This window comes from Ursus americanus, chromosome X (assembly GCF_024610735.1).
Source record: "Ursus americanus isolate L20-20 chromosome X, mUrsAme1.1.p, whole genome shotgun sequence".
Lineage (NCBI taxonomy): Eukaryota > Metazoa > Chordata > Mammalia > Carnivora > Ursidae > Ursus > Ursus americanus.
Window position 1 is genome coordinate 42,388,103 of NC_142164.1, and position 20,855 is coordinate 42,408,957.

The following is a 20,855-nucleotide window of genomic DNA, read 5'->3' on the forward strand; positions in this document are numbered from 1 at the left end:
GATAGGCCACGAGAGAAGAGTGGAAGTAGATATGGATATGAGGGGATTCATTTTACTGTGTTACTTGACAATCTTTATAAGACAAACCTGAAAATATATAAATTCAGTTATCTGTTGTTTTTAAAAGAAAAAAGCATATAATGAAATCCTGGCAACTGAATGAACTGAAATGTTAAAAATGTTATTTACCCATTACAAAAGGAAATAACATTGCACCTAAATCTAGTATCCATCAACCTATTACTAGGAAACACAGATAATGTAATATAAAAAATACCACTTAACCATGAGATTCAAACTTATTGGGAGAGGGCAGAGGATTGTCAGTCCCAGGTAACAGTGCCCCTATTAAGGCTCTCACATCACAAGAATAAAGAAACACTCCAAGCAGTTTTGAAAAGATTTCTTTTAAGAAATCTTATTCACAGTCAAGTGAAATACTCAGTATTGGAGAAATTTCTCCATTAAACCACCAAGTCCCAACTTTGATAGTGGCTTTAATAAAGTAGAAAAATGAAACCCAGCTTGCTCCCCCCTCTCACACCAATCACCTACAACAGTTAACTGTGGGCAGCAGTTTTGAATCACTGATTACTGTTCACTGGTAAGATGATGACAGTGGTCACTACATAAACCATCAAATCTCTAGATTGTACTGTCCAGAACGTCCTGTGATGGTGGAGGTGTTCTGTATCCCAGGGTTTCCAATATAGTAGCCTTTTGCCATATGCAGCTACTGGACACTTGATGTATTGCTAATGGGACCAAGGAACTAAATTTTAAATTTTATTTAATTCATTTAAATAGCCACATGTGGCTAGTGGCTACCACAGCAGATAGTACAATTTTAAAGTACCTAAGAGAGGGGCACCTGGGTGGCTCAGTCGTTGAGTGTTTGCCTTCGGCTCAGGGCATGATCCCGGAGTCCTGGGATCAAGCCCCACATCGGGCTCCCTGCTCCACTGGGAGTTTGCTTCTTCCTCCCCCACTCTCCCTGCTTGTGTTCCCTCTCTCGCTGGCTGTCTCTCTGTCAAATAAATAAATAAAATCTTAAAAAAAAAATAAAGTACCTAAGAGAAGAAAAACACACAAGTTTCACTTAATAGCTAACTCAAATTTATTAAAAATTGAAGATCACAGAAAAGCATGAATAAGATTTGCTTTATTAAACAAGCTCAATTAACTTACCTTCCACTAATCAATGAAAGTATTTAATATCACAAAAGGAATTTTGAAAATGAGGTTGATTTCAACCTCTGAAATTAAAAACAAAAGAAAAGCAGCCAAGACATTTTCAGAAGAGCAACCACAGACCTCCCTCTAGTGGCAAGAGATAAAGTTTCTGTTGAAAGTTGAATTGCTTTTGAAACTATATAAAACTGCTCACAGACATTTCTTTTATATAACCTAAAAAGAATCTAGATTAATATATAAGGAAAACAGACATAATTTTTTGTAAACAAAAGTTAGACCTAATTTTCACTTACTATGAATGCTAATCTCTAAGAATCTGATCTCTCCAGAAAAAATGATTTGCCAACGACATTTGGGAAATTGCAGCTTTCAACAAAACAAAAGTTTATGGAGCCTTACCCAAACTGTGAGCAAAACAGAGGAGACCTAATTCTTCTCTGTTGATAAACGTTCTGGGATGGAACATGTAAAGGAGTGAATTCTGAAGTATAAAGTAGTAAGCAGCAGTGGGGTTTGTAAAAACTCACCATACATCAAAAGAAACAAAAATATTACAAGAGATTTTAATATGCAAAACAACACTGTTCCGTCTGATAGTCAGCTTCAAAAGACAGCTCTGCCACATTGCCAGTTTTAATTACAACCATACATACACATTTAGATTTAACTACAGAACTACTACTTTCAAGTACAAGAAGGAACTCAAAATAGAAACGACTTGTGTTACAGCCATTGTCTTTTCCTTACAGCTTTCAGGAAAAACAGCTTTTATATACACTGTAGTAAGTACAGAATGTACAGAAGACAGTTATATATACAAAAGTGCATTAATATAGCAATACATTTAGCAGAAATACAGGAAAAAAATCCTGGTTAACAATCTGATACGTTACAGTATTTAAGACTACTTGAAGATTCTCCAAACCAGTCAGTCAACTTCCTACTTGCTTTGGTTATGATATTGATGCTACATAACTAACGTTTGAAAAAAAGTGAAATTTTTAACCAACCGTGAAATGAAATGTTTTACATATACTTGTGTTTATCTTTAATAGCTTTTGACAATAGTCCTATTAAACTCCCAACACAAAGATTTAGAGTGGATGAGAACTATACCTAAAGCAGAATACTCAAGGAGGAAATTAAATTGATCCCCTACAGGAACAGACATAGTCTTATCCATTCCTAAAAGCCTCAGCTAGATAACCTAACCCCAAAGTCCAAACTTAAATCCAATTGGTCAGCTACTACCGAAGAGCAAGCAGCTCCAGAAAACAAGCCATGGCTTCAGGCCACTGTTCCTTAGAACAAGTCAGAGTAGGTAATGTTAACTTGTCATTTATACATATTAATTCTACAACTACCTTTATATAGTCAAAATGCATATGTATAATTAGAGCAATTCTCTTTTCTACCCCTATCCCTCACCACAAAAAGAACACAGATTTCCACAGATGACCACAAAGATGTAATAAACTTGACAATAAAGAAAAAATACTATATTGAAATCAGAGAAGACTAAACCAGTTTTTCAGAGTTCAGTAGGAATGTCAAATTAAAAATTAACTTACCATCGTGTGGTCTAGATTAAAACATGAATAACTTTAATTTAAAATAAAATTGTGAGGGGGGCTTAAAATAAATAATTTCAATATTAGAAAAATATGAAAATAAAATTTTAGTGAGTCAACTCAGATCTGCAGCTATAGCATGCAACTTCTGCACTCTATTAATAGCCAGTAAATTAGAAAAATTTTCAGAGTTCCTTCTAAGCCTTTGGAATAAGTAAATTATTTTCCAAATGAGAATTAAGCTAGAATTCTAAGGAGCTCTGTTCCAGATACAGAGATGCCTACGTCTAAATATCTCTCAGATGTTTCTCACCCATTTAGCATAATTTCATTGTAAAGATAGAATTTATCTTACTTTGTCAGACTTAAAATGAATCCAAAGTTACCACAATACATGTGTATACAAATACTTATTTTCTAACTAATAGTCCTTTTAAGGATTAGAGTTACCTCTAAGTTTAGATATGTTGAATGTCAGTGTGCTCAACATCAATACCATATTTGAATACAACTGGGAATTTTCCTATCAACGGTCTCAAAATATAAACTGACTTTAAGTAACCCCCTCCCAATTCTAAGCAAGTATTTCTTGAAGACAGAAGAGCTAAAAGGTAATTTGTTAAAGGGGAGGGGAGTGTTCTACCTATTACACAAATGAATGCAAAGAATCCCTAAAATTATAGCAAGAGAATCAAGCTGCTATATAATCTCTGTTCTTGAAGTACTTTTGTCTTGAAAATTATCTTTCCAGATACTAAGAATTACCTGGCTTTAAAAAAGCATTCTGGCTTATGACCTTTTTCAGGGGAAAAATGAGAGAATACCTTAAGCTCTACGTTCAATAACTTTCAGTGTTCTTCAATGACCTAGCTGGGCCAAAAATAAAGTTATGTAATGAAATTTAAGATCTGAAAGGTCATTGTTTTGTTATATACTATTACCACTGATTGGTTCAATTTAATGTTTTTGCTTACTGATATCCAGCAGCATGGGGATTTTATAAAACAAATTACAATATTATTTTTGAGTTTGAAAAAGCCTGATATTGAGAAAAAGTACAGAGTTCACCTTTAAGGCACATGAGGCTATAAAGTAAGCCATGAACAAAAATCTCTGCTAGAGAATCTGGAAACAAAATTTCTATATTTGTCATGTACTAACATTTTTGGCTTAAATATGAAGATATTTGATAAATTTCACAATTTTTAAAGCTCATCAGAATCTGGATACCTTTATACAGTAGTCTCTAGGAATTTTTCCTTTAAGAGGGAATTAGCACTTTTAGGAGCTAAATAAAATGAGATGTCCACCCAATCCATAGTCATTAAATTACAAGTCAGTTTTTGGGATTAATTCAGCAATATCTATCTACAGTTAACCCAAAGGGCTAAGGAAATGGACAAAACTGCCCCAGCCTAAGAAAAAATGAGACAAGTCTCTCTCATGAAAAAAGTGTTATTTTATTCTACGTTCTTGTTAGGGCAGAATGAATTAGCCCTTTATAGTCCACTAAACATTATACTATATTGCCTTACTTTAATTCATTATAAAACTGTAGAAAAAACATTCCATTTTGTTTAACTCCAAGTTCATACCTGTGGTGAGGACTGACAGACTTCTACAGGAGCTCTTTTTTTCCAGTTTTATTGAGATACAATTAAACATACATACAAGATCTCTAATAAAATGTTTTTCGAAAAATCTGAGGGAACGTTATCATGCCTGAAGTTAATGAAGCTTATGCTTAAAGGGGGGGCAGAAACTTATTTGCTCCAGTGTCAATTCTCTACAGATGACAACTGACACTGGAGCAAATAAGTCTCACATTTTTATTAATTGGTTAGTTTAGATTTATATTTAAAAAGAAAAAATATTGAGTTGGATTTGTCTTAAACTCAGAGATATACCAGACTGAATAAATTATTACTTATTCCAAGAAAGAAAGAATTTCAACTTGAATTATCTACATGAGATATTAAAGCAGAAAAAACACAGTGCAGCACATTAACAAAAACAAGAGAACTTTTTGTCTTTTACTGCTGGGTTTGTTTTTTTTTTTAACGGGGGGAGAGATGGAGAAAGACTTTGAAATCTCCCTCTTCCACATCACAAGCAAACCCAAGTTGTTTTAATTTTTTTCTTTTAATCAGAGGAATTACTTTCAATCTCCTCTAAAACAACTTTATGGTCAATCTCTAATTTATAGTACTGTAAAGACAGTGCATCCAGATTTACACAAAATTTCATGGCATACTTTACTATAAACACTCAAATCTTTATAAACTTTTAAAATTGGCTTTGTGGTGCTTTGGTAAACTTGTTTTAATAGTGACTTAAGTTAAATCTAAGGTAATAAAACTATGTGACTGTTGGGAGAATGGAAAAATTGGTCTTAGTATATCATGACCCTGTTATATCATGATCCTTTTACTGGTCATTGTCAATTGTTTCCAAGTATTTAACAGATAAATGCTGCTCTATGGTCTCCAAAAGTGGCCTGTTTCCCTGGAAGAGTAGGTAAAGAGAACAGACAAGTCATTCTCTGAGATTTTGCTTTTGCTAAGAGCAGGCAGAAAATTCGGCTGTATTTGCTCTTCTCTCCTTTTACTGCTCCTATACTTGGAAGGGAAAACACAATGAGGTTGACCCTTTCCACCTTCCTCAAAGTATTCTGGGGTCTAACCCCAAGCTCTCTTTGGGTCTTCTAAGGCTGGTTAGGAGCATCAAAGAAAGGGTAAGAGGAAAGTCAGAGGGAGTACTCCGACTGCTAACTATATACACATACTTTCATTTTAGTAAAATTTTTAAGTATGAATTTAGTAGTCTTCAAAATCTACCATACCACAGACCTCAGCAAAGCTGCAATACATCAATTTTTATCTTCAGTTTCAATTCTTTAACCTTCAAGGAACTAAAGTAAAATCAAGTTTTCAAAACACATGATTGTAAGCAAAGGTTAAAAGCCTTTGTATCAACTGAGAATTAAGAATTTAAGTCCATCTCTTTCTTAATGAGTCACTTGATATGATAAAGTTAAAAAAAGTAAAAATCCTATCAACCTCTGACTCTAGAGTTTAAAAAAATATTGATTACAACTCCTTCTACAGAATCATGATTACCTCCCAAGTTATCCACAATAAAAACAAAATTACGAAAGTCAGAAAGCAGCTTGATTGTCAGTAGTATCAGTTCCCATCTTCTTTAACCCATATGAATGTTTAAAGACGTGGGGTAGAAGAAGAGGAATCACACTACATCTAATGTTCATGATAACAAACTCTCCATGAAAACATTTAAAGAAACTCCATGATTTCACATCTAAAATTAGATTTCTATTAATAGCCAACAAGCTACGGATTTTTCCTATATCTCACTGCTCTGCATATTTCTAGTGATTTATAGAGAAGTTTAGGAGAACTGTAAGGGTTTTCTTTAGTTAACTTTGAACATTAACCTGTTCACATGCCAGAAGCTGCTATACCAAATATTTAAAAATTAGAGCTGTGCTGGAAAAAAAATGACCTACAAAAAGAACTTAAGACACAGTTTCTGCCTTTGAAACAGTTTCACAGCCTAAAATTTCAAAAAGCAGTGGAAAAGCAGAATTGGTTGTTTTGCTTAATTGCTTTCTCCATTTGAATATTAATCAATATAGCATCAAGTCTAAAGTTCAGCTACTAGTACCATTATTTCCTCAGTAGTCATCACTTACAAAGGATTCTGAATTTACATAAAGTAAAAAACAAACCTAACAGGAAAGACATTAGGGCCTGTTATCACACCTTTAAGTTAATAACAAATGAAAACAAAACTAAACCTAATGAAGGCACTATTGTAAACAGCAATCCACAACCCACCCCCACAACCTCAAAAAAAAGATTTTCACTAGGAATTGAGAATGATACTATGGCCCTTTAGAAAAAGCAAACTAAGGAACTGTAACATTAAAAAGGAAACTGAATTATGATCACTACGTATGTACCTATACTGACATAATAAACTACTTGTCAGCAGTACCTTGAAATCCTCTAAACTGTAAAAGTACTAGTTCCTGAAAAAGCCCACTTAAACCACCGTAAAGTCTAAACAGTCAAAACATTTACTAAATCAGTGGTTCTTAAAACGCGAGCTGTGTGCAGCAGAATAACCTGGTGCTTGTTAAAACACAATGCTGGGCCCCTCCCCCAGGGTTTCTGATTCACTGCATCTGGAACGGGGCCTGATAGTATGCATTTCTAACAACTTCTCAGGTGATGCTGAAGCTGCTGGTCTGGGGACCACCTGCTGAGAACCACTGGCCTAAATTATTAATGATACATCAGCACAGCCCTAACCAAAAGTTTGGTCAAGATGCATGTAAACAAATAAAAGGATAGAATACTTAAAAGCTTAGAAAGAACGCTGATAAATTCACCCTTATTACATCAAAACATCTACATCTGCTTCGTGGTCTTCCTCAGTCACTTTCAAGGATAGCACTTCTTCATTAAGGAAGAGCCCACTGAGCCTCTCCTTCCGAGCCTGCCTTTGCTCTTTCAGCTGCCTCTTGCGTAAAGCCTTTTGTTGTAACTTCCGCTGCTTGGATCGCTTCTGTCAAAATAAAAATTTCTAAATCAGTAAGGTTCAGTTCTGGTATATCCACCCCAGAATATTTTATGGATCAAGTTCTGTATTTTCAGAGTTTTTGGAGATGTTCAAATTCCTCTGCAGTATGATCCTGGTTCCAGTAAGTGAGCCACTGGCTTAGACTTGAAAATGATTCTTCAAGATTCTATTTTTATGGTATTTGACCAGTGACTCTTAGGAAGAACTGAAACCTGATCATTTTGACTAATCAATATCCATTGATTATGGATAATCAATCATTTCAAAGCTTTTTTTTTAACCAAATTAAGGTACATTGGTGTCATTGCGGAGTGAACACATAATAATACTGAATACCAATGTAGAGAACATGGCCAAAATCTCTAATGCTTATGCTTTTAAGGTGTCTTTCATCCAAAAGCACTAGCAATTTTACAATGGCTGGGAAAGAATCATGTCTTTTCCATATTAGGCAAATACCATCTTACAAGCCCATTAGAAACCCAGTGGGTACTCCATTCCTTGTCACTGGTGAACTGATGCAAAAAAGGAATGACCACATATCCAGAGGAATCCCCTGGCAACCAAGAAAGCTGGCTATGTTTCTGCTACTTTGTTAAGAGCCAGGGAAGGAATCACTGTGTATCTTCTAGTCACCCACTGGGTTCCCAAAGAGTTATAGAGATACCCTTTTCATCCTTAAGTTGGCTCCAAACTGTCACCACCGCAAGGAACCGAACTTACCTAAGCATCACAAAACCATTCTAAAAACACTTCCACCTCCCTATTTTTTTATGTGCCCAAAAGTATTACAAAGAATTCTTCAACTGTGAATAGACAGAAATTAGAGAAGGTGTTATTACATTTTTAAAAGATCTAAGAACATTCAAGATCAAAACATTAAGAAAACATTTAATACACACACACACACACACAAACACACAGAAAAGACATGCAGAATATTCTCAGGAGCTAATAGACAGCAACATCAGCAACATAGTGAGATCCGCTCAGCTGCAGTCAATACTGCAATCTTGAGACTCACTATTTCCATCAATTTATCTTACTTAAAACAGACACAAAAATCAGATAAAATTGAATGTGATATGGCTGTGGGTCAAAACGGTATTTCAAAGCACTCAGCCTAAAGGGCTTTACTCAACAGCAGAATGTCCTGCTTGTTCAATTAAAGCCAAAACCCACAGGCATCTAGAGAGCAAGATAATTTTAACTCTTCAAGAAATTTATATGAAGGAGTACTAATGTTAATATTGAAAGGTAAGTTTTGTATTGATTAGACATTTTACTTTTGAATCCCGAATCCGCTCTGCTGCACTTGCAGACAAGTTGCTGTCACTGTGTGCTCGACTCATGTTGGCACTGGAGTTTGAAGCAGAGTTTCCAACACTGGACCCACTGCTGCTTGCAGAACTGACCATGCTGGCACTGCTGCTGCTGGCACTGGCACTGGCCCCGCTCACTCCACTGGTGCTTGCACAACTAAAGTTGCTTCTCTTCCAGGCCTCTCTTGCGGGCCGTTGGCGAGGGCTATGCTCCTTGATATAGTTTCTGACCTTGGAACACACAGACAAAAACCGCTCAGTGTTGTTCCTTGACATTCTTCCTCAAAACACTGGCAAAAAGAATATTGTACATAATGTAAGACATTATCAAAAGTGCTACAGATATACTTGTCATCAGGGAAATGCAAATCAAAACTACAATGAGGGGTGCCTGGGTGGCTTAGTCAATTAAGTGTCTGCCTTCGGCTCAGGTCATGATCCTGGAGTCTTGGGATTGAGCCCCACGTTGGGCTCTCTGCTCAGCGGGGAGTCTGCTTCTCCCTCTGCTCCTCCCCCATGCTCATGTTCTCTCTCCTTTGCTCAGTCTCTCCCTCAAATAAATAAAAATCTTAAAAAAAACTACAATGAGGTACCACCTCACACCTGTCAGAATGGCTAAAAGCAACAACACAAGAAACACCAAGTGTTGGCAAGGATGGGAAGGAAGGGGAACCCTCCTGCACTGTTGGTGGGAATGCAAACTGATGCAGCCACTCTGGAAAACACTACAGAGGCTCCGCAAAAAGCTGAAAATAGAGCTACCCCACAATTCAGCAACGGCGCTACTAGGTATTTACCCAAAGATAGAAAAATACTAATTCGAAGAGATACATGCTCCCCTCATGTTTATAGCAGCATTATCAACAACAGCCAAATTATGGAAAGAGCCCAGATGTCCATCAACTGACGAACAGATAAAGAAGATGGGGTATGTATATATATAATAGAATATTATTCAGTCATAAAAAAGAATGAAATCTTGCCATTTGCAATGATGTGGATGGAGCTAGAGAGTATTATGCTAAGCTAAATAAGTCACCCAGTCAGAGGAAGACAAACACCACATGATTTCACTCATATGTGGACTTTAAGAAACAAAACAAATGAGCACAGGGAATAAAAGAGTGAGAGAGACAAACCAAGAAACAGACCCTTATCTACAGAGAATACACTGATGGTTACCAGAGGGGAGGAGGGTGAGGGGATGGGTTAAACAGGTGACAGAGATTAAGGAGGACACTTGTGAGAAGCACCAGGCATTGTACCTAAGTGCTGAATCACTAAATCGTATACCTGAAACTAATATTACACTATATGTTAACTAACTAGAATTTAAATAAAAACTTTAAAAAAAGGTTGTATTGGATCCCGGGATAAAACAAGACATTAGTTGAAAAACTGGTGTAACCTGAATACAGTCTGTAGATTATTTAATAGTACTGTATCTATGTTAATTTCTTGCTTTTGATGAATGTACCAAAAAAAGAACTTGGGACTGTAATAGATGCTTAACAAATAGTGAGAATAAAAGACAGTAATTATAAAGAAATAAAAATAACATTTACTGAATACATATTTGTGAACTTGGATTATAATCTAGGTTGATTTGTTTGGCTCTTTCTTGAGTTGTAGGCTTTGTGAAGACAAGGATCATTTTTAAACTGTTTTGTATCTTAATGGTTAATAAACACTTAATATTGTTAAATAAATAAATAAAATAAGAAAGTGCTACAGATGTATGTAAGTAGACTACAAGGATGAAAGAAAACTCTAAATGTAGAAACAAGTACCAGAAAAATTGACAATGTTCAAAATTCTAGAATATATATTATGGAGCTATATTTTAAAAACATATAAAATATAATCAGCAAATGGAAAGCTACAGGCCTCCAATCGCTTCTTGGCCTTTTGGCTAAGATCATGTGTGGAAAGCTACAGGCCTCCAGAATTTAGGATTATAAGAAAATAACACTCAAGGGCGCCTGGGTGGCATAGTCAGTTAAATGTCCAACTCTTGGTTTCAGCTCAGTTCGTATCAATCTCAGGGTCATGAGATCGAGCCCCAAGCTGGGCTCTGCACTGAGTGTGCAGTCTGCTGGTTTCTCTTTCTCCTTCTTCCACTGCCCCTCCCACTGATTGCTCTCTCTCTCTCTCAAACAAATAAATAAATCTTAAATAAAAAAGAAAACACTCAGAGAAATTAACAATAAAATAAATCAGATAGGCATTTTTTAAAGGTCTCCATAGGATTTAAGTAAATTGCTGATTCTATCTAAGATTAGGGTGTTTCTTAAATCTTAGCTAGGGACCCATGGTACCTGTTTTCAAATGCAAGGTACAATTTCATTACTAATGAAAAATGAGCTGGAATGTAGAAAATTATAGTATGTCTGTTGAGAGAAATACTGAAATTAAAAAAATTTTATAAGAGATGATAAATGCAAAAAAAACTTTTAAAAAATGAAAAGAGAACATAAGTATTCATTCAAATATGTACCCCAAAAAAAGAGCAGTATGGACTCTTTAAAAGGTACTAGAAATGTGTATTTCAGAATAGAAGGAAAATTACATTTTACCCTAGCCAGGCTCAATTACTCCACAAGACTACTCAAATCCCCCAATTCAGATGTTCACTCAAATATAGATAGCCCTCAATAATCATTATTTTGATTCTGTCGATCATTCTTTTTTAAGGTGGGTTAGAATAAATAAACAGCATAACCACCCCTTAAGTGGTAAAATAAAGTTGCAAAGCCTACACAACTAAGCAGGAGGTTCTAGATCCACATGATCCCAGAAAGGCAGTGCCAGGTGAGACGCACCTAAAACCTTACAACCATGTGCTCTCAAATACTGCCATCATTTTTTCTTTTTTTTTTTAAGATTTTATTTATTTATTTGACAGAGATAGAGACAGTCAGTGAGAGAGGGAACACAAGCAGGGGGAGTGGGAGAGGAAGAAGCAGGCCCATAGCATAGGAGCCTGATGTGGGGCTCGATCCCATAACGCCGGGATCACGCCCTGAGCCGAAGGCAGACGCTTAACCGCTGTGCCACCCAGGCGCCCCTGCCATCATTTTTTCTAATATTACATTTCACAGCACTGATTTGGACCTTAATTACCTGTGTATTTTAAAACATGATTATTCAAGTCTACATATTATAAAATAATGGTTTTCTTAATAGCTGTACAATCTGTATTTTCTTTACATACCTGCTTCAGTTTTTCATCTGTGAGACAGTTAAGTTCAATAATAAACTCACTGTCTGTCGGGGAAATTTGAGCAGAAGGATCAATTATTTTTATAATATCAAGTTGCTCCCGAAGACCCATCTCCGTACTGACTTTACGACTCAGATACTCAATATATTCTACCTATGTGATGAAAAATTATAATAAACAAGATCAATGCCAAAACCTCTGATATTTTAGTGTGTCATTTATAATACGTCTCAAATATCAAAAGCACTTAACATATTTGTTCCCTGCAAAAGTTAAAGCCCCCACTCAGATTTTACTAAGCAATCCACATTTACCCAGTAGCCTTAAATAGGTAATACACTGAGCTTTACATAGTCTCTACATGTGCTTTCAATTAAGAACGTCAAGATCCCTACCTGTTCATCGTTTGTCATTGCACTCCAAGGAAGTTCATCTAAATTCCGGTGCTTATTTTTCTTTTTAGGAAGCAGGCACGGTGAACTCGGAATACTGGGTATGACATCAGAAAGCACATCACTCCCACTGGCAATGTCACTGCCTGGTAACTTTATAAAAATAAGAAGGGGGTAGGAAAAGCAAATTTTTTCAAAAATACATTTTAAATACCACAACATATTTCATATTGAAAATTACTTTTTAATGACAAATACAGAATGAGAAGACATGAATTGATTCACTCCTGTTTTAGACAAAGCAGCAACATCAACATATTCCTTGTATACAGTTACTTATTGAATGAGATACGTTTCAAAAGCTGAAAATCATAATCAAGACTTGTTAATAAAATGCTAACTTAAGAGTCAATCATCATGGGTTTTTAATTCACAGTGTGAATGTAGGCTAGGGCTCACACAGAATAAGGAACACTGGTCTCCATCTCAGGAGACGGGAGTGATCTACCATGACCTGGCTCTTTGCCCAACACTATGCTGGACATATGTCAATATAAAGACAAATAAGCCACAGTCCTTGTGCTCAAGTCAGTATTAACCTCAAGGAATTAAAATAATTTAAAATACAGTGTTACCACAGAGCAAAACACTTTAGACATCAGAAGTATTATAAAAATTAGAAAAACGCCGAGACAATGTACAAAGGAGAAAAGCAAGCCTAATACACAGAAAATCAATTTAAAGTGAGACGCACACCAAAAAATGTGCTATAATTTTATATTGTCTAATAAAAATCAGTTAGAATGGATTTCATTTTTTAACAGCTATCTTGAGTCATATGTGTTACAAAAAATAGTACATATCTAATGTATATAATCTGAGGACTTTGGACATATGCATGTACCCATGAAATCATCACCACAATCAGGGTAATAAACGTATCTATCACCTCCAAAAGTCAGAATGGATTTAATTTTAAATAAATGTGTTTAGGGACACCTGGATGTCTCAGTTGGAGGAACATGCAATACTTGATCTAGGGGTCGTGAGTCTGAGCCCCACACTGGGTGTAGAGTAAATAAATAAACTTTTAAATAAATAAACTTTTAAAAATAAATAAGTTTAAGTCATTCATGAGAAAGATAATTTCTTCTACAAGGAATACATAATTTTCAAAGATAATGCTTTCATTTTTACAAGGTACAAAATACCACCTTTTTGTTGTTGTTGTCCTTTGCAATTGCATATGAACTCTGGATGATTACTAGGCTTGTCAAGTTACCAAAAGAGAAAAGCTACTTTAGCCATGAAGATTACTGTAATCACACACATCTGGCCTCCTACTATACCTGCAGCACTCTAATAGGTACAGAGGATTCAAAGGATTTTAAGTCCTGGTCCTTATACAAAAACTTTATACTCTACTGAGGAAGATAATACTATAATACAAACATACAATTATACAAAATAGCAAATGACAAATGCTAGGTGTGAAACGACAGGTCATCGATAGAAATATCTAGCAGTGAGTTAAAGCTTCAGGATTAAAGCTTAGGAGAGCTACAAGTGAACAGGCAATGGGGAATCAATTGCATAGAAGAGACTAATGAAGATACAAAAATGGGGTTAATCACCATGCAAGGTGACCATGATGCTTAGAATGAAATTGTCTAAGTTAGCTTAACTTTAACTGGTTAAAAACCACATTTTCATTTTAACAGTCACTGATGAATCCAAGTACATGAATGACTACCAACAATTGTATGATTTCCATTAAAACCTCATTAACTAACGCAACTTGAATTGTTCATTCACCCTTAGCCTTGATGTTATCTAGTCAGTGTCATGAAAGAATGATCGCTGAATGCACAGATGAAGGCCATCTTTCTGTTTTTAACATCAAAAAATAAAATGTTTTGCTATTTTCCCTTTGAAAGACTTCAAATCACAACACTACTACATTAAAGATCTCCCTGGGGTTCCTAAAACAAAATGAAACAGCCCTTACCAGATGAAAGGCCTCACCTACTTCAAGCTCCTTTGATATATATTAGGTAAAGGAACTATCAAAATACATATACTCTCAAAATTTAAGAACAATTTCCATCTAAATCTTTAGTGAACATCTGCTAGGTAACAGACTATATGTTAAGCGCTTAAATCTGTACCTCTGGATCTGTTTATGTGTTTGCTGAGGGTGGGGGGTGGAGTAAAGAAGTCAACTAGTGGTTCTCTGGCTATTTTTTTTCAGGGAGAAGTAAAAAGATGTCAGAGTTCAAATCCCAGTTCTGCTGATCACTAGCCATGTGATCTTGTGGAGGTTAGTTTGCTTCTTTGAGCCCCAGAGTTATGGTTAATGCCACCCATCTCAAAGGACTGTTGAGAAATTTAAATGAGATGATAGGCCTGGCACAAGGCAACACTCAATAAACATATGTGTCTTCCTTTTTCCATCTCTTTCCATGGTTTTGTACCCTTATAAAAGGTAGCATAAGTCATCAGAGAACGCCACATGTTGCTAAAGTGGGTAAAGTTTCACAAGGTACTCTCAGAATCACAGAATGGGGAAAAGGGGAAGGCATTCAAGTAAGGAGAGGAACTTGGTAAAACTAAAGATTTTAAAAAAACAGGATGAGGATAAGGAGACCAAATATAATTAAAACAGAAAATCAGTGCTAGGGATTTGAAAGCTCAATGGATGAACAAGCTGTTATATGCAGAAGTAGGCGAGTAACATTTTCTAAGTAGAACTTGATGAAACTAGTCTTGAGGGAAGATGCCTTAAAAAGGACAAAATAGGGGTGCCTGGGTGGCGCAGTTGTTAAGTATTATCTGGTGACAGACGGTAGCTACACTTGCGGTGAGTGCAGCATAATGTATAGAAAAGTTGAATCCATGGGGCGCCTGGGTGGCTCAGTCATTAGGTGTCTGCCTTTGGCTCAAGGCGTGATCCCGGCGTTCTGGGATCGAGCCCCACATCAGGCTCCTCCACTGGAAGCCTGCTTCTTCCTCTCCCACTCCCCCTGCTTGTGTTCCCTCTCTCGCTGGCTGTCTCTCTTTCCGTCAAATAAATAAATAAATCTTTAAAAAAAAAGACAAAATAGAGTGAGGAAAGACTGGAATCAGACAGGAAGTTCTTACTTGATCTAGGCTTGGACTAAGATAAAAATGCAAAGAAAAATAGGAATAAATAGGGAGAATTTCAAGTAAAAACAATTTACAAGGCTTTTTTTTAAAGATTTTATTTTTAAGTTATCTCTACACACAACATGGTGCTCAAACTCACAACCCTGAGATCAAGAGTCTCATGCTCTTCTGGGGCGCCTGGGTGGCACAGCGGTTAAGCATCTGCCTTCGGCTCAGGGCGTGATCCCGGCGTTATGGGATCAAGCCCCACATCAGGCTCCTCCGCTATGAGCCTGCTTCTTCCTCTCCCACTCCCCCTGCTTGTGTTGCCTCTCTCGCTGGCTGTCTCTGTCTCTGTCGAATAAATAAATAAAATCTTTTTAAAAAAAAAAAAAGAGTCTCATGCTCTTCTGACTGAGACAGCCAGATGCCCCTACAAGGCGGTTTGATAACTGCATGGATGATAGTCAGATGACCATTTGTTGAAACCAGAAGAAAACTGGCCGCATTTCACAGTCATACAAACCATCCAGGGTAATGCACTTAAAAGACGTCAATTTTTAGAGCAAGAGATCTGAGGCAATGTTATAGATCTTCTAGTCCAACACCCTCATTTTACAAATAAGGAAAAATGATGTCTAGGGAGGGTCATATGGCTAGTGCCAGTATCCAAAGTGGGACATAAGTCCAGTGCTTTCAACTATGCTGGGATGTCTTGCCTTGCAGGTAGTCAGGAATGAGAGAAGAATGCAATGTGGAAAATGTAAAGTTTGTAGTGACAATGAAAGAAGCAAGTACAAATGTCCTTCGAATGACAAATGTCATTTTTCACTACACTATAAGGCATGTCACAAAGTGGAGTCTATTTTTTTTTCCATGGAAACACTGTAATTGGAAGTTACATTACTGATCAAGGACTCGGCATCAGATAATAGGTACATTAAATAATAAGGTCATCCAAGTGGAAATATCAAGTAGTCAATTGGAGATATGGAATTAGAGCTACAGATGTACATCAGGATTAACTGTATGAGCTCCTGTATATTTATTAGATGAGCAATTTTCCGTTTTATATCTCAAGCTAAAAATGCTTAATAATTCTTAGTCCATGTTTTTCATAGACAACAATATTTAGTATATTTATATTATAATCAGTAATTGTGACAAGAAGGGAGAATTAAATCAAACCTCTGCCATATTTTCTGCAGGATGCAGCAAAATTTTATGAGTAAGCTCATTTCTGTTAACAACTGATGTGTAATTTCAAATTGCACCTTTAGGTTTCAAGTGTGACAGCTGAATTACTCACTCTTTAAATCTTCCATGGTTCCCTGCTCAACAGTAAAATAATTTCTCAAGCCCTAACACTAATCAAATATAGCTTTAATAATAAAAGGACTGCAAGCAAAGATGACTATGAGAAAAGCAAAATGCTTTGATGCTACTTCATTATCAGGTTAAAACCCTGCCTTATCAAGTAGTTAGTATTTCTCTTCCCAGAGAATCTATGAATCCTTTACATTTACTTCAGTAGTAACTGAAACATCTGTTAAAAAGATTTAAACAGATATAGTTTAGATATAGTTTTTAATAACAACAGAGGTAATAGGAATTTTTAAGTTATAGTTAACGATTTTAATCTATATTAATCCTAACACATAATTTGTAATTATCTTCTTGGATAGCTTACTGCTCATTATAAGGTCCCACAAAGAAAAGAGAGAATTTTAAACCTTTCAGAATATTTAAATAGCAAATATCCATGGTAACAGAGTACTCACACTCCTATTTCAGAAGTGGGGAAACACATTACTAAGGCAGGCCTTATTTTTGTTCCAGTGTTCTAGTCAGCCATGTACATTAATAGTGAGTGGCTGTGGATAGTTCTCCACTCTACTCATGAAATGAGTAAAGAAGTCAGCAATTAAAATTAAAAAATGCCTTCCACTTTGCAACATTATGATAAGAACTCTAAATCAAATAAAATAACCAGAAAAAAATAATTCCCAGAACTATCAGAACTCCACCCAATTATACCTTAAGAATCCTTGTAATAGTCTGATTTTAAATACACAGTGTGCATGTAAAAAATGAGGCACAGAATAAAAAGGTACCCACACAAAGATGTTTACTGCTGTGCTACCAATAGTAGACAAAATTTTGAAACAGATGTAAAAGGGGAATGGTCTCACAAGTACTGGCACCAGGAATATTATAGTACCAGCAATAGTACCAGAAATATTATAGGGGCACCTGGGTGGCTCAGTCGTTAAGCGTCTGCCTTCAGCTCAGGGCGTGATCCCAGGGTCCTGGGATCAAGCCCCGCATCAGGCTCCCTGCTCTGCTGGGAGCCTGCTTCTTCCTCTCCCACTCCCCCTGCTTGTGTTCCCTCTCTCACTGGCTGTCTCTCTCTCTGCCAAATTAAAAAAAAAAAAAGGAATATTATATAGTATTAAAGATCATCAAAAAGTTTGTATGTTAAATGAGAAAATTGCATCACAGTACGTATTCCAGAAGAGAAGGGAATACTTCCTAACCCATTCTATGAGGCCAAAGCAATACAAAGATATCACAAGAAAACTACAGACCAATATCCCTTATGAATGCAGATGCAAAAATTCTCAACAAAATACTAACAAATTAAATCCAGCAGCATATTAAAAGGAATATATACCATGACCAATTCAGATTTATTCCAGGAACGCAAGGGTGGGTCAACACACAAAAATGAATTTAGTACATCATACTCATAGAATGAAGGCGAAAAAAACTGCATTATCATCTCAATAAATGCAGAAAAAGCATTTTGACAAAATCTAAATCGTTCTTTCAGAAAAAAACACTGAACAAACTAGGAATAGGAGAGAAATTCCTCAATATGATAAAGGGCATTTATGAAAAACCTACAGCTATCATTATACTCAATGGTGAAAGACAAGGATGCCCATTTTTGCAACTTCTCTTCAACATTGCACTGGTGATCTAGCCAGGGCAATTAAGAAGAATAAAAAGAGCTACCCAGACTAGAAAGGAAGAAGAAAACATATCTCCATTCACAGATGACAAGATTTTAAACATAGAAACTCAAAAGAATCCACACAGAGAAAAAAAATCATTTAACCTAACAAATGAGTTCAGCAAAGTGGTAGGATACAAAATCAATATAAAAAATCAGTTTTATTTCTATACACTAGCAACGAACAATGCACAAATGAAATTAAGAAAATTAAGAAAACAATTCCATTTACAACAGGATCAAAGGAATAAAATATGTAGGAATAAACTGAACCAAGGAAGTACAAGGTTTGGACACTAAAAATAACAGATTCAATGCAATCCCTACCAAAATTCCAACTGCCCTTTTTGCAGAAATGGACAACCTGATCCTAAAATTCATGTCGAATTGCAGAAGGGATCCCCAATAGCCAAAACAACCTTAAAAAGAAGAACAAAGAACCTCAAGCTTCCTGATTTCAAACTTTACTACAAAGCTAGAGCAATTAAAACAGTGTGTTACTGGCATAAGGATAGACATACATATTAATGCAATAGAATCGACAGTCCAGAAATAAACCTACACACCTATGACCAATTCATTTCCCCGAGCGTACCAAGGCCATACGATAAGCAAAGAATATAGTCTTCTCAACAAATGGTGTTGGGACAACTGAATATCTATCTACATGCAAAAGAATGAATCTGTACCCCTATCTTATCCCATATACAAAAGTAACTCTAAATGGATCAAAGACCTAGATGTAAAAACTAAAACTGTAAAACTCTAAGAAGGAAACAGGTGAAAATCTGTATGACCTTGGATTAAGCAATGGTTTTTTAAAATATGACATCATAAGCACAGAATTCAAAGAAAAAATAAATAGAACTTTACTAAAATTAAAACCTTTTGTGTGTCAAAGGACAGTATCAAATAAAAAGACAACCCACAGGAAGGGAAAGATCTTTGGTAAATCATCTATAAAGGTCTAGTAGCCATAACATATAAAGAACTCTTACAATTCAACAATAAAAGACAACACAATTTAAAAATGGGCAAAGGATTTGAACAGACATTTTTCCAAACAAGAATACCAATCGCCAGTAAGCACATGAAAAGTAAGCACATGAAAAGACGTTCAACATCATTAGTCATTAGGGAAATGCAAATTACAACCAAAATGAAATACCCCTTTACACACAGGAGGATGGTTGTAATCAAAAAGACAGACAATACCAAGTTTTGGCAAGGATAAGGAGAAATTAGAAGTTTCATATATTGCTGGTGGAAATGTAAAATGGTACACCCACTTTGGAAAACATTTTGGCAGTTCCTCAAAAAGTTAAACACAAAGTTATCACATGACCCAGCAATTCCACTCCTAAGTGTATGTCCAAGAGAATTACAAATATACATCCATAGTATGTCAACTATATTTCAATAATAGAAAAGATACATCTATATAAAAACTTACATCTGAATGTTCACAGCAGTATATTCATAATAGCCCCAAACTGGAAACCACCCATAAGCAGATGAATGGATAAACAAAATGTGAGGTGTCCATATCTATTCAGCAACAAAAAGGAATTGGTGTGGACTAAATGTGTGCACCCTCCCTTCACCACCACCACCAAATCCTTATCTTGAAGCCCTAATCCCCAGTGTGATATTTGGAGGTAGGGCTTTGGGTGATAATTACATTTACATGAGGGTAGAGCCCCCATGATGGGACTGGTGACCATAATTCTAAGGGGATGAAGAGACCACAGCTCGCTCTCTCTCCCCTCCCCATGTGAAGATAAAGCAAAAGGCAACAATATGCAAACCACGAAGAGGATCCTCACCAGAACCCGACCATGATGGCATTCTGACCTTGGGACTTTCAGCCTCCAGAACTGTGAGAAATAAATGTTTGTTGTTTAAGCCACCCTGTCTATGGTATCTGTTACAGCAATTTGAGCTAAGATAGGAATAAAGTACTGTCACACACCACAACATGGATGAACCTTGAAAACATTCCAAGTTAAAGAAGCCAGATACAAAGGCCACATATTATAGGAGTACACATATATGAAATGTCCAGGAAGGCACATCCATACAGAAAGTAGATTAGTGGATGCCAGGTGATGGGGGCAGGGAGGAATTGGGAGTATCTGCTAACAGGTATGGATTTCTTTTTAGTGATGGGAATGTCCCTGAATTAGATAGTTGTGATGGCTGTACGACACTGCGAATATATTAAAAATCACTGAATTATACACTTAAAAATTATTAAAATGGTGAATTTAATCTCAATTTTTTAAAAGCTAAAAATATTTTATAATTTTATGCAATCATATTTATAACTGCACATAAAATAGAAACATCTGAAATAATATAAAATATAAAAATAGAGGGGTTTTAGATTTTTTCCTCTTTAAAAAC

General features: G+C 35.9%; 1 protein-coding gene across 2 annotated transcripts in view; it reads right to left on the minus strand.

Moving 5' to 3' along the window:
• Positions 1–1,099: 1,099 nt before the first annotated feature.
• The window catches only part of FAM199X (family with sequence similarity 199, X-linked), a 30,414-nt gene continuing 10,658 nt past the window's right edge, over positions 1,100–20,855 (minus strand). Inside the window, exons 3-6 of one of the 2 annotated variants that reach the window (XM_045779392.2) lie at positions 12,311–12,460; positions 11,907–12,068; positions 8,786–8,923; positions 1,100–7,355 (exon numbers count right to left, since the gene is read on the minus strand). In XM_045779392.2, coding sequence (XP_045635348.1) covers positions 7,185–7,355; positions 8,786–8,923; positions 11,907–12,068; positions 12,311–12,460 — 621 coding nt within the window. In that variant the 3' untranslated portion in view covers positions 1,100–7,184. Of the gene's footprint in view, positions 7,356–8,656; positions 8,924–11,906; positions 12,069–12,310; positions 12,461–20,855 lie in introns of both variants that reach the window. The other variant, XM_045779391.2, reaches the window with a different exon arrangement.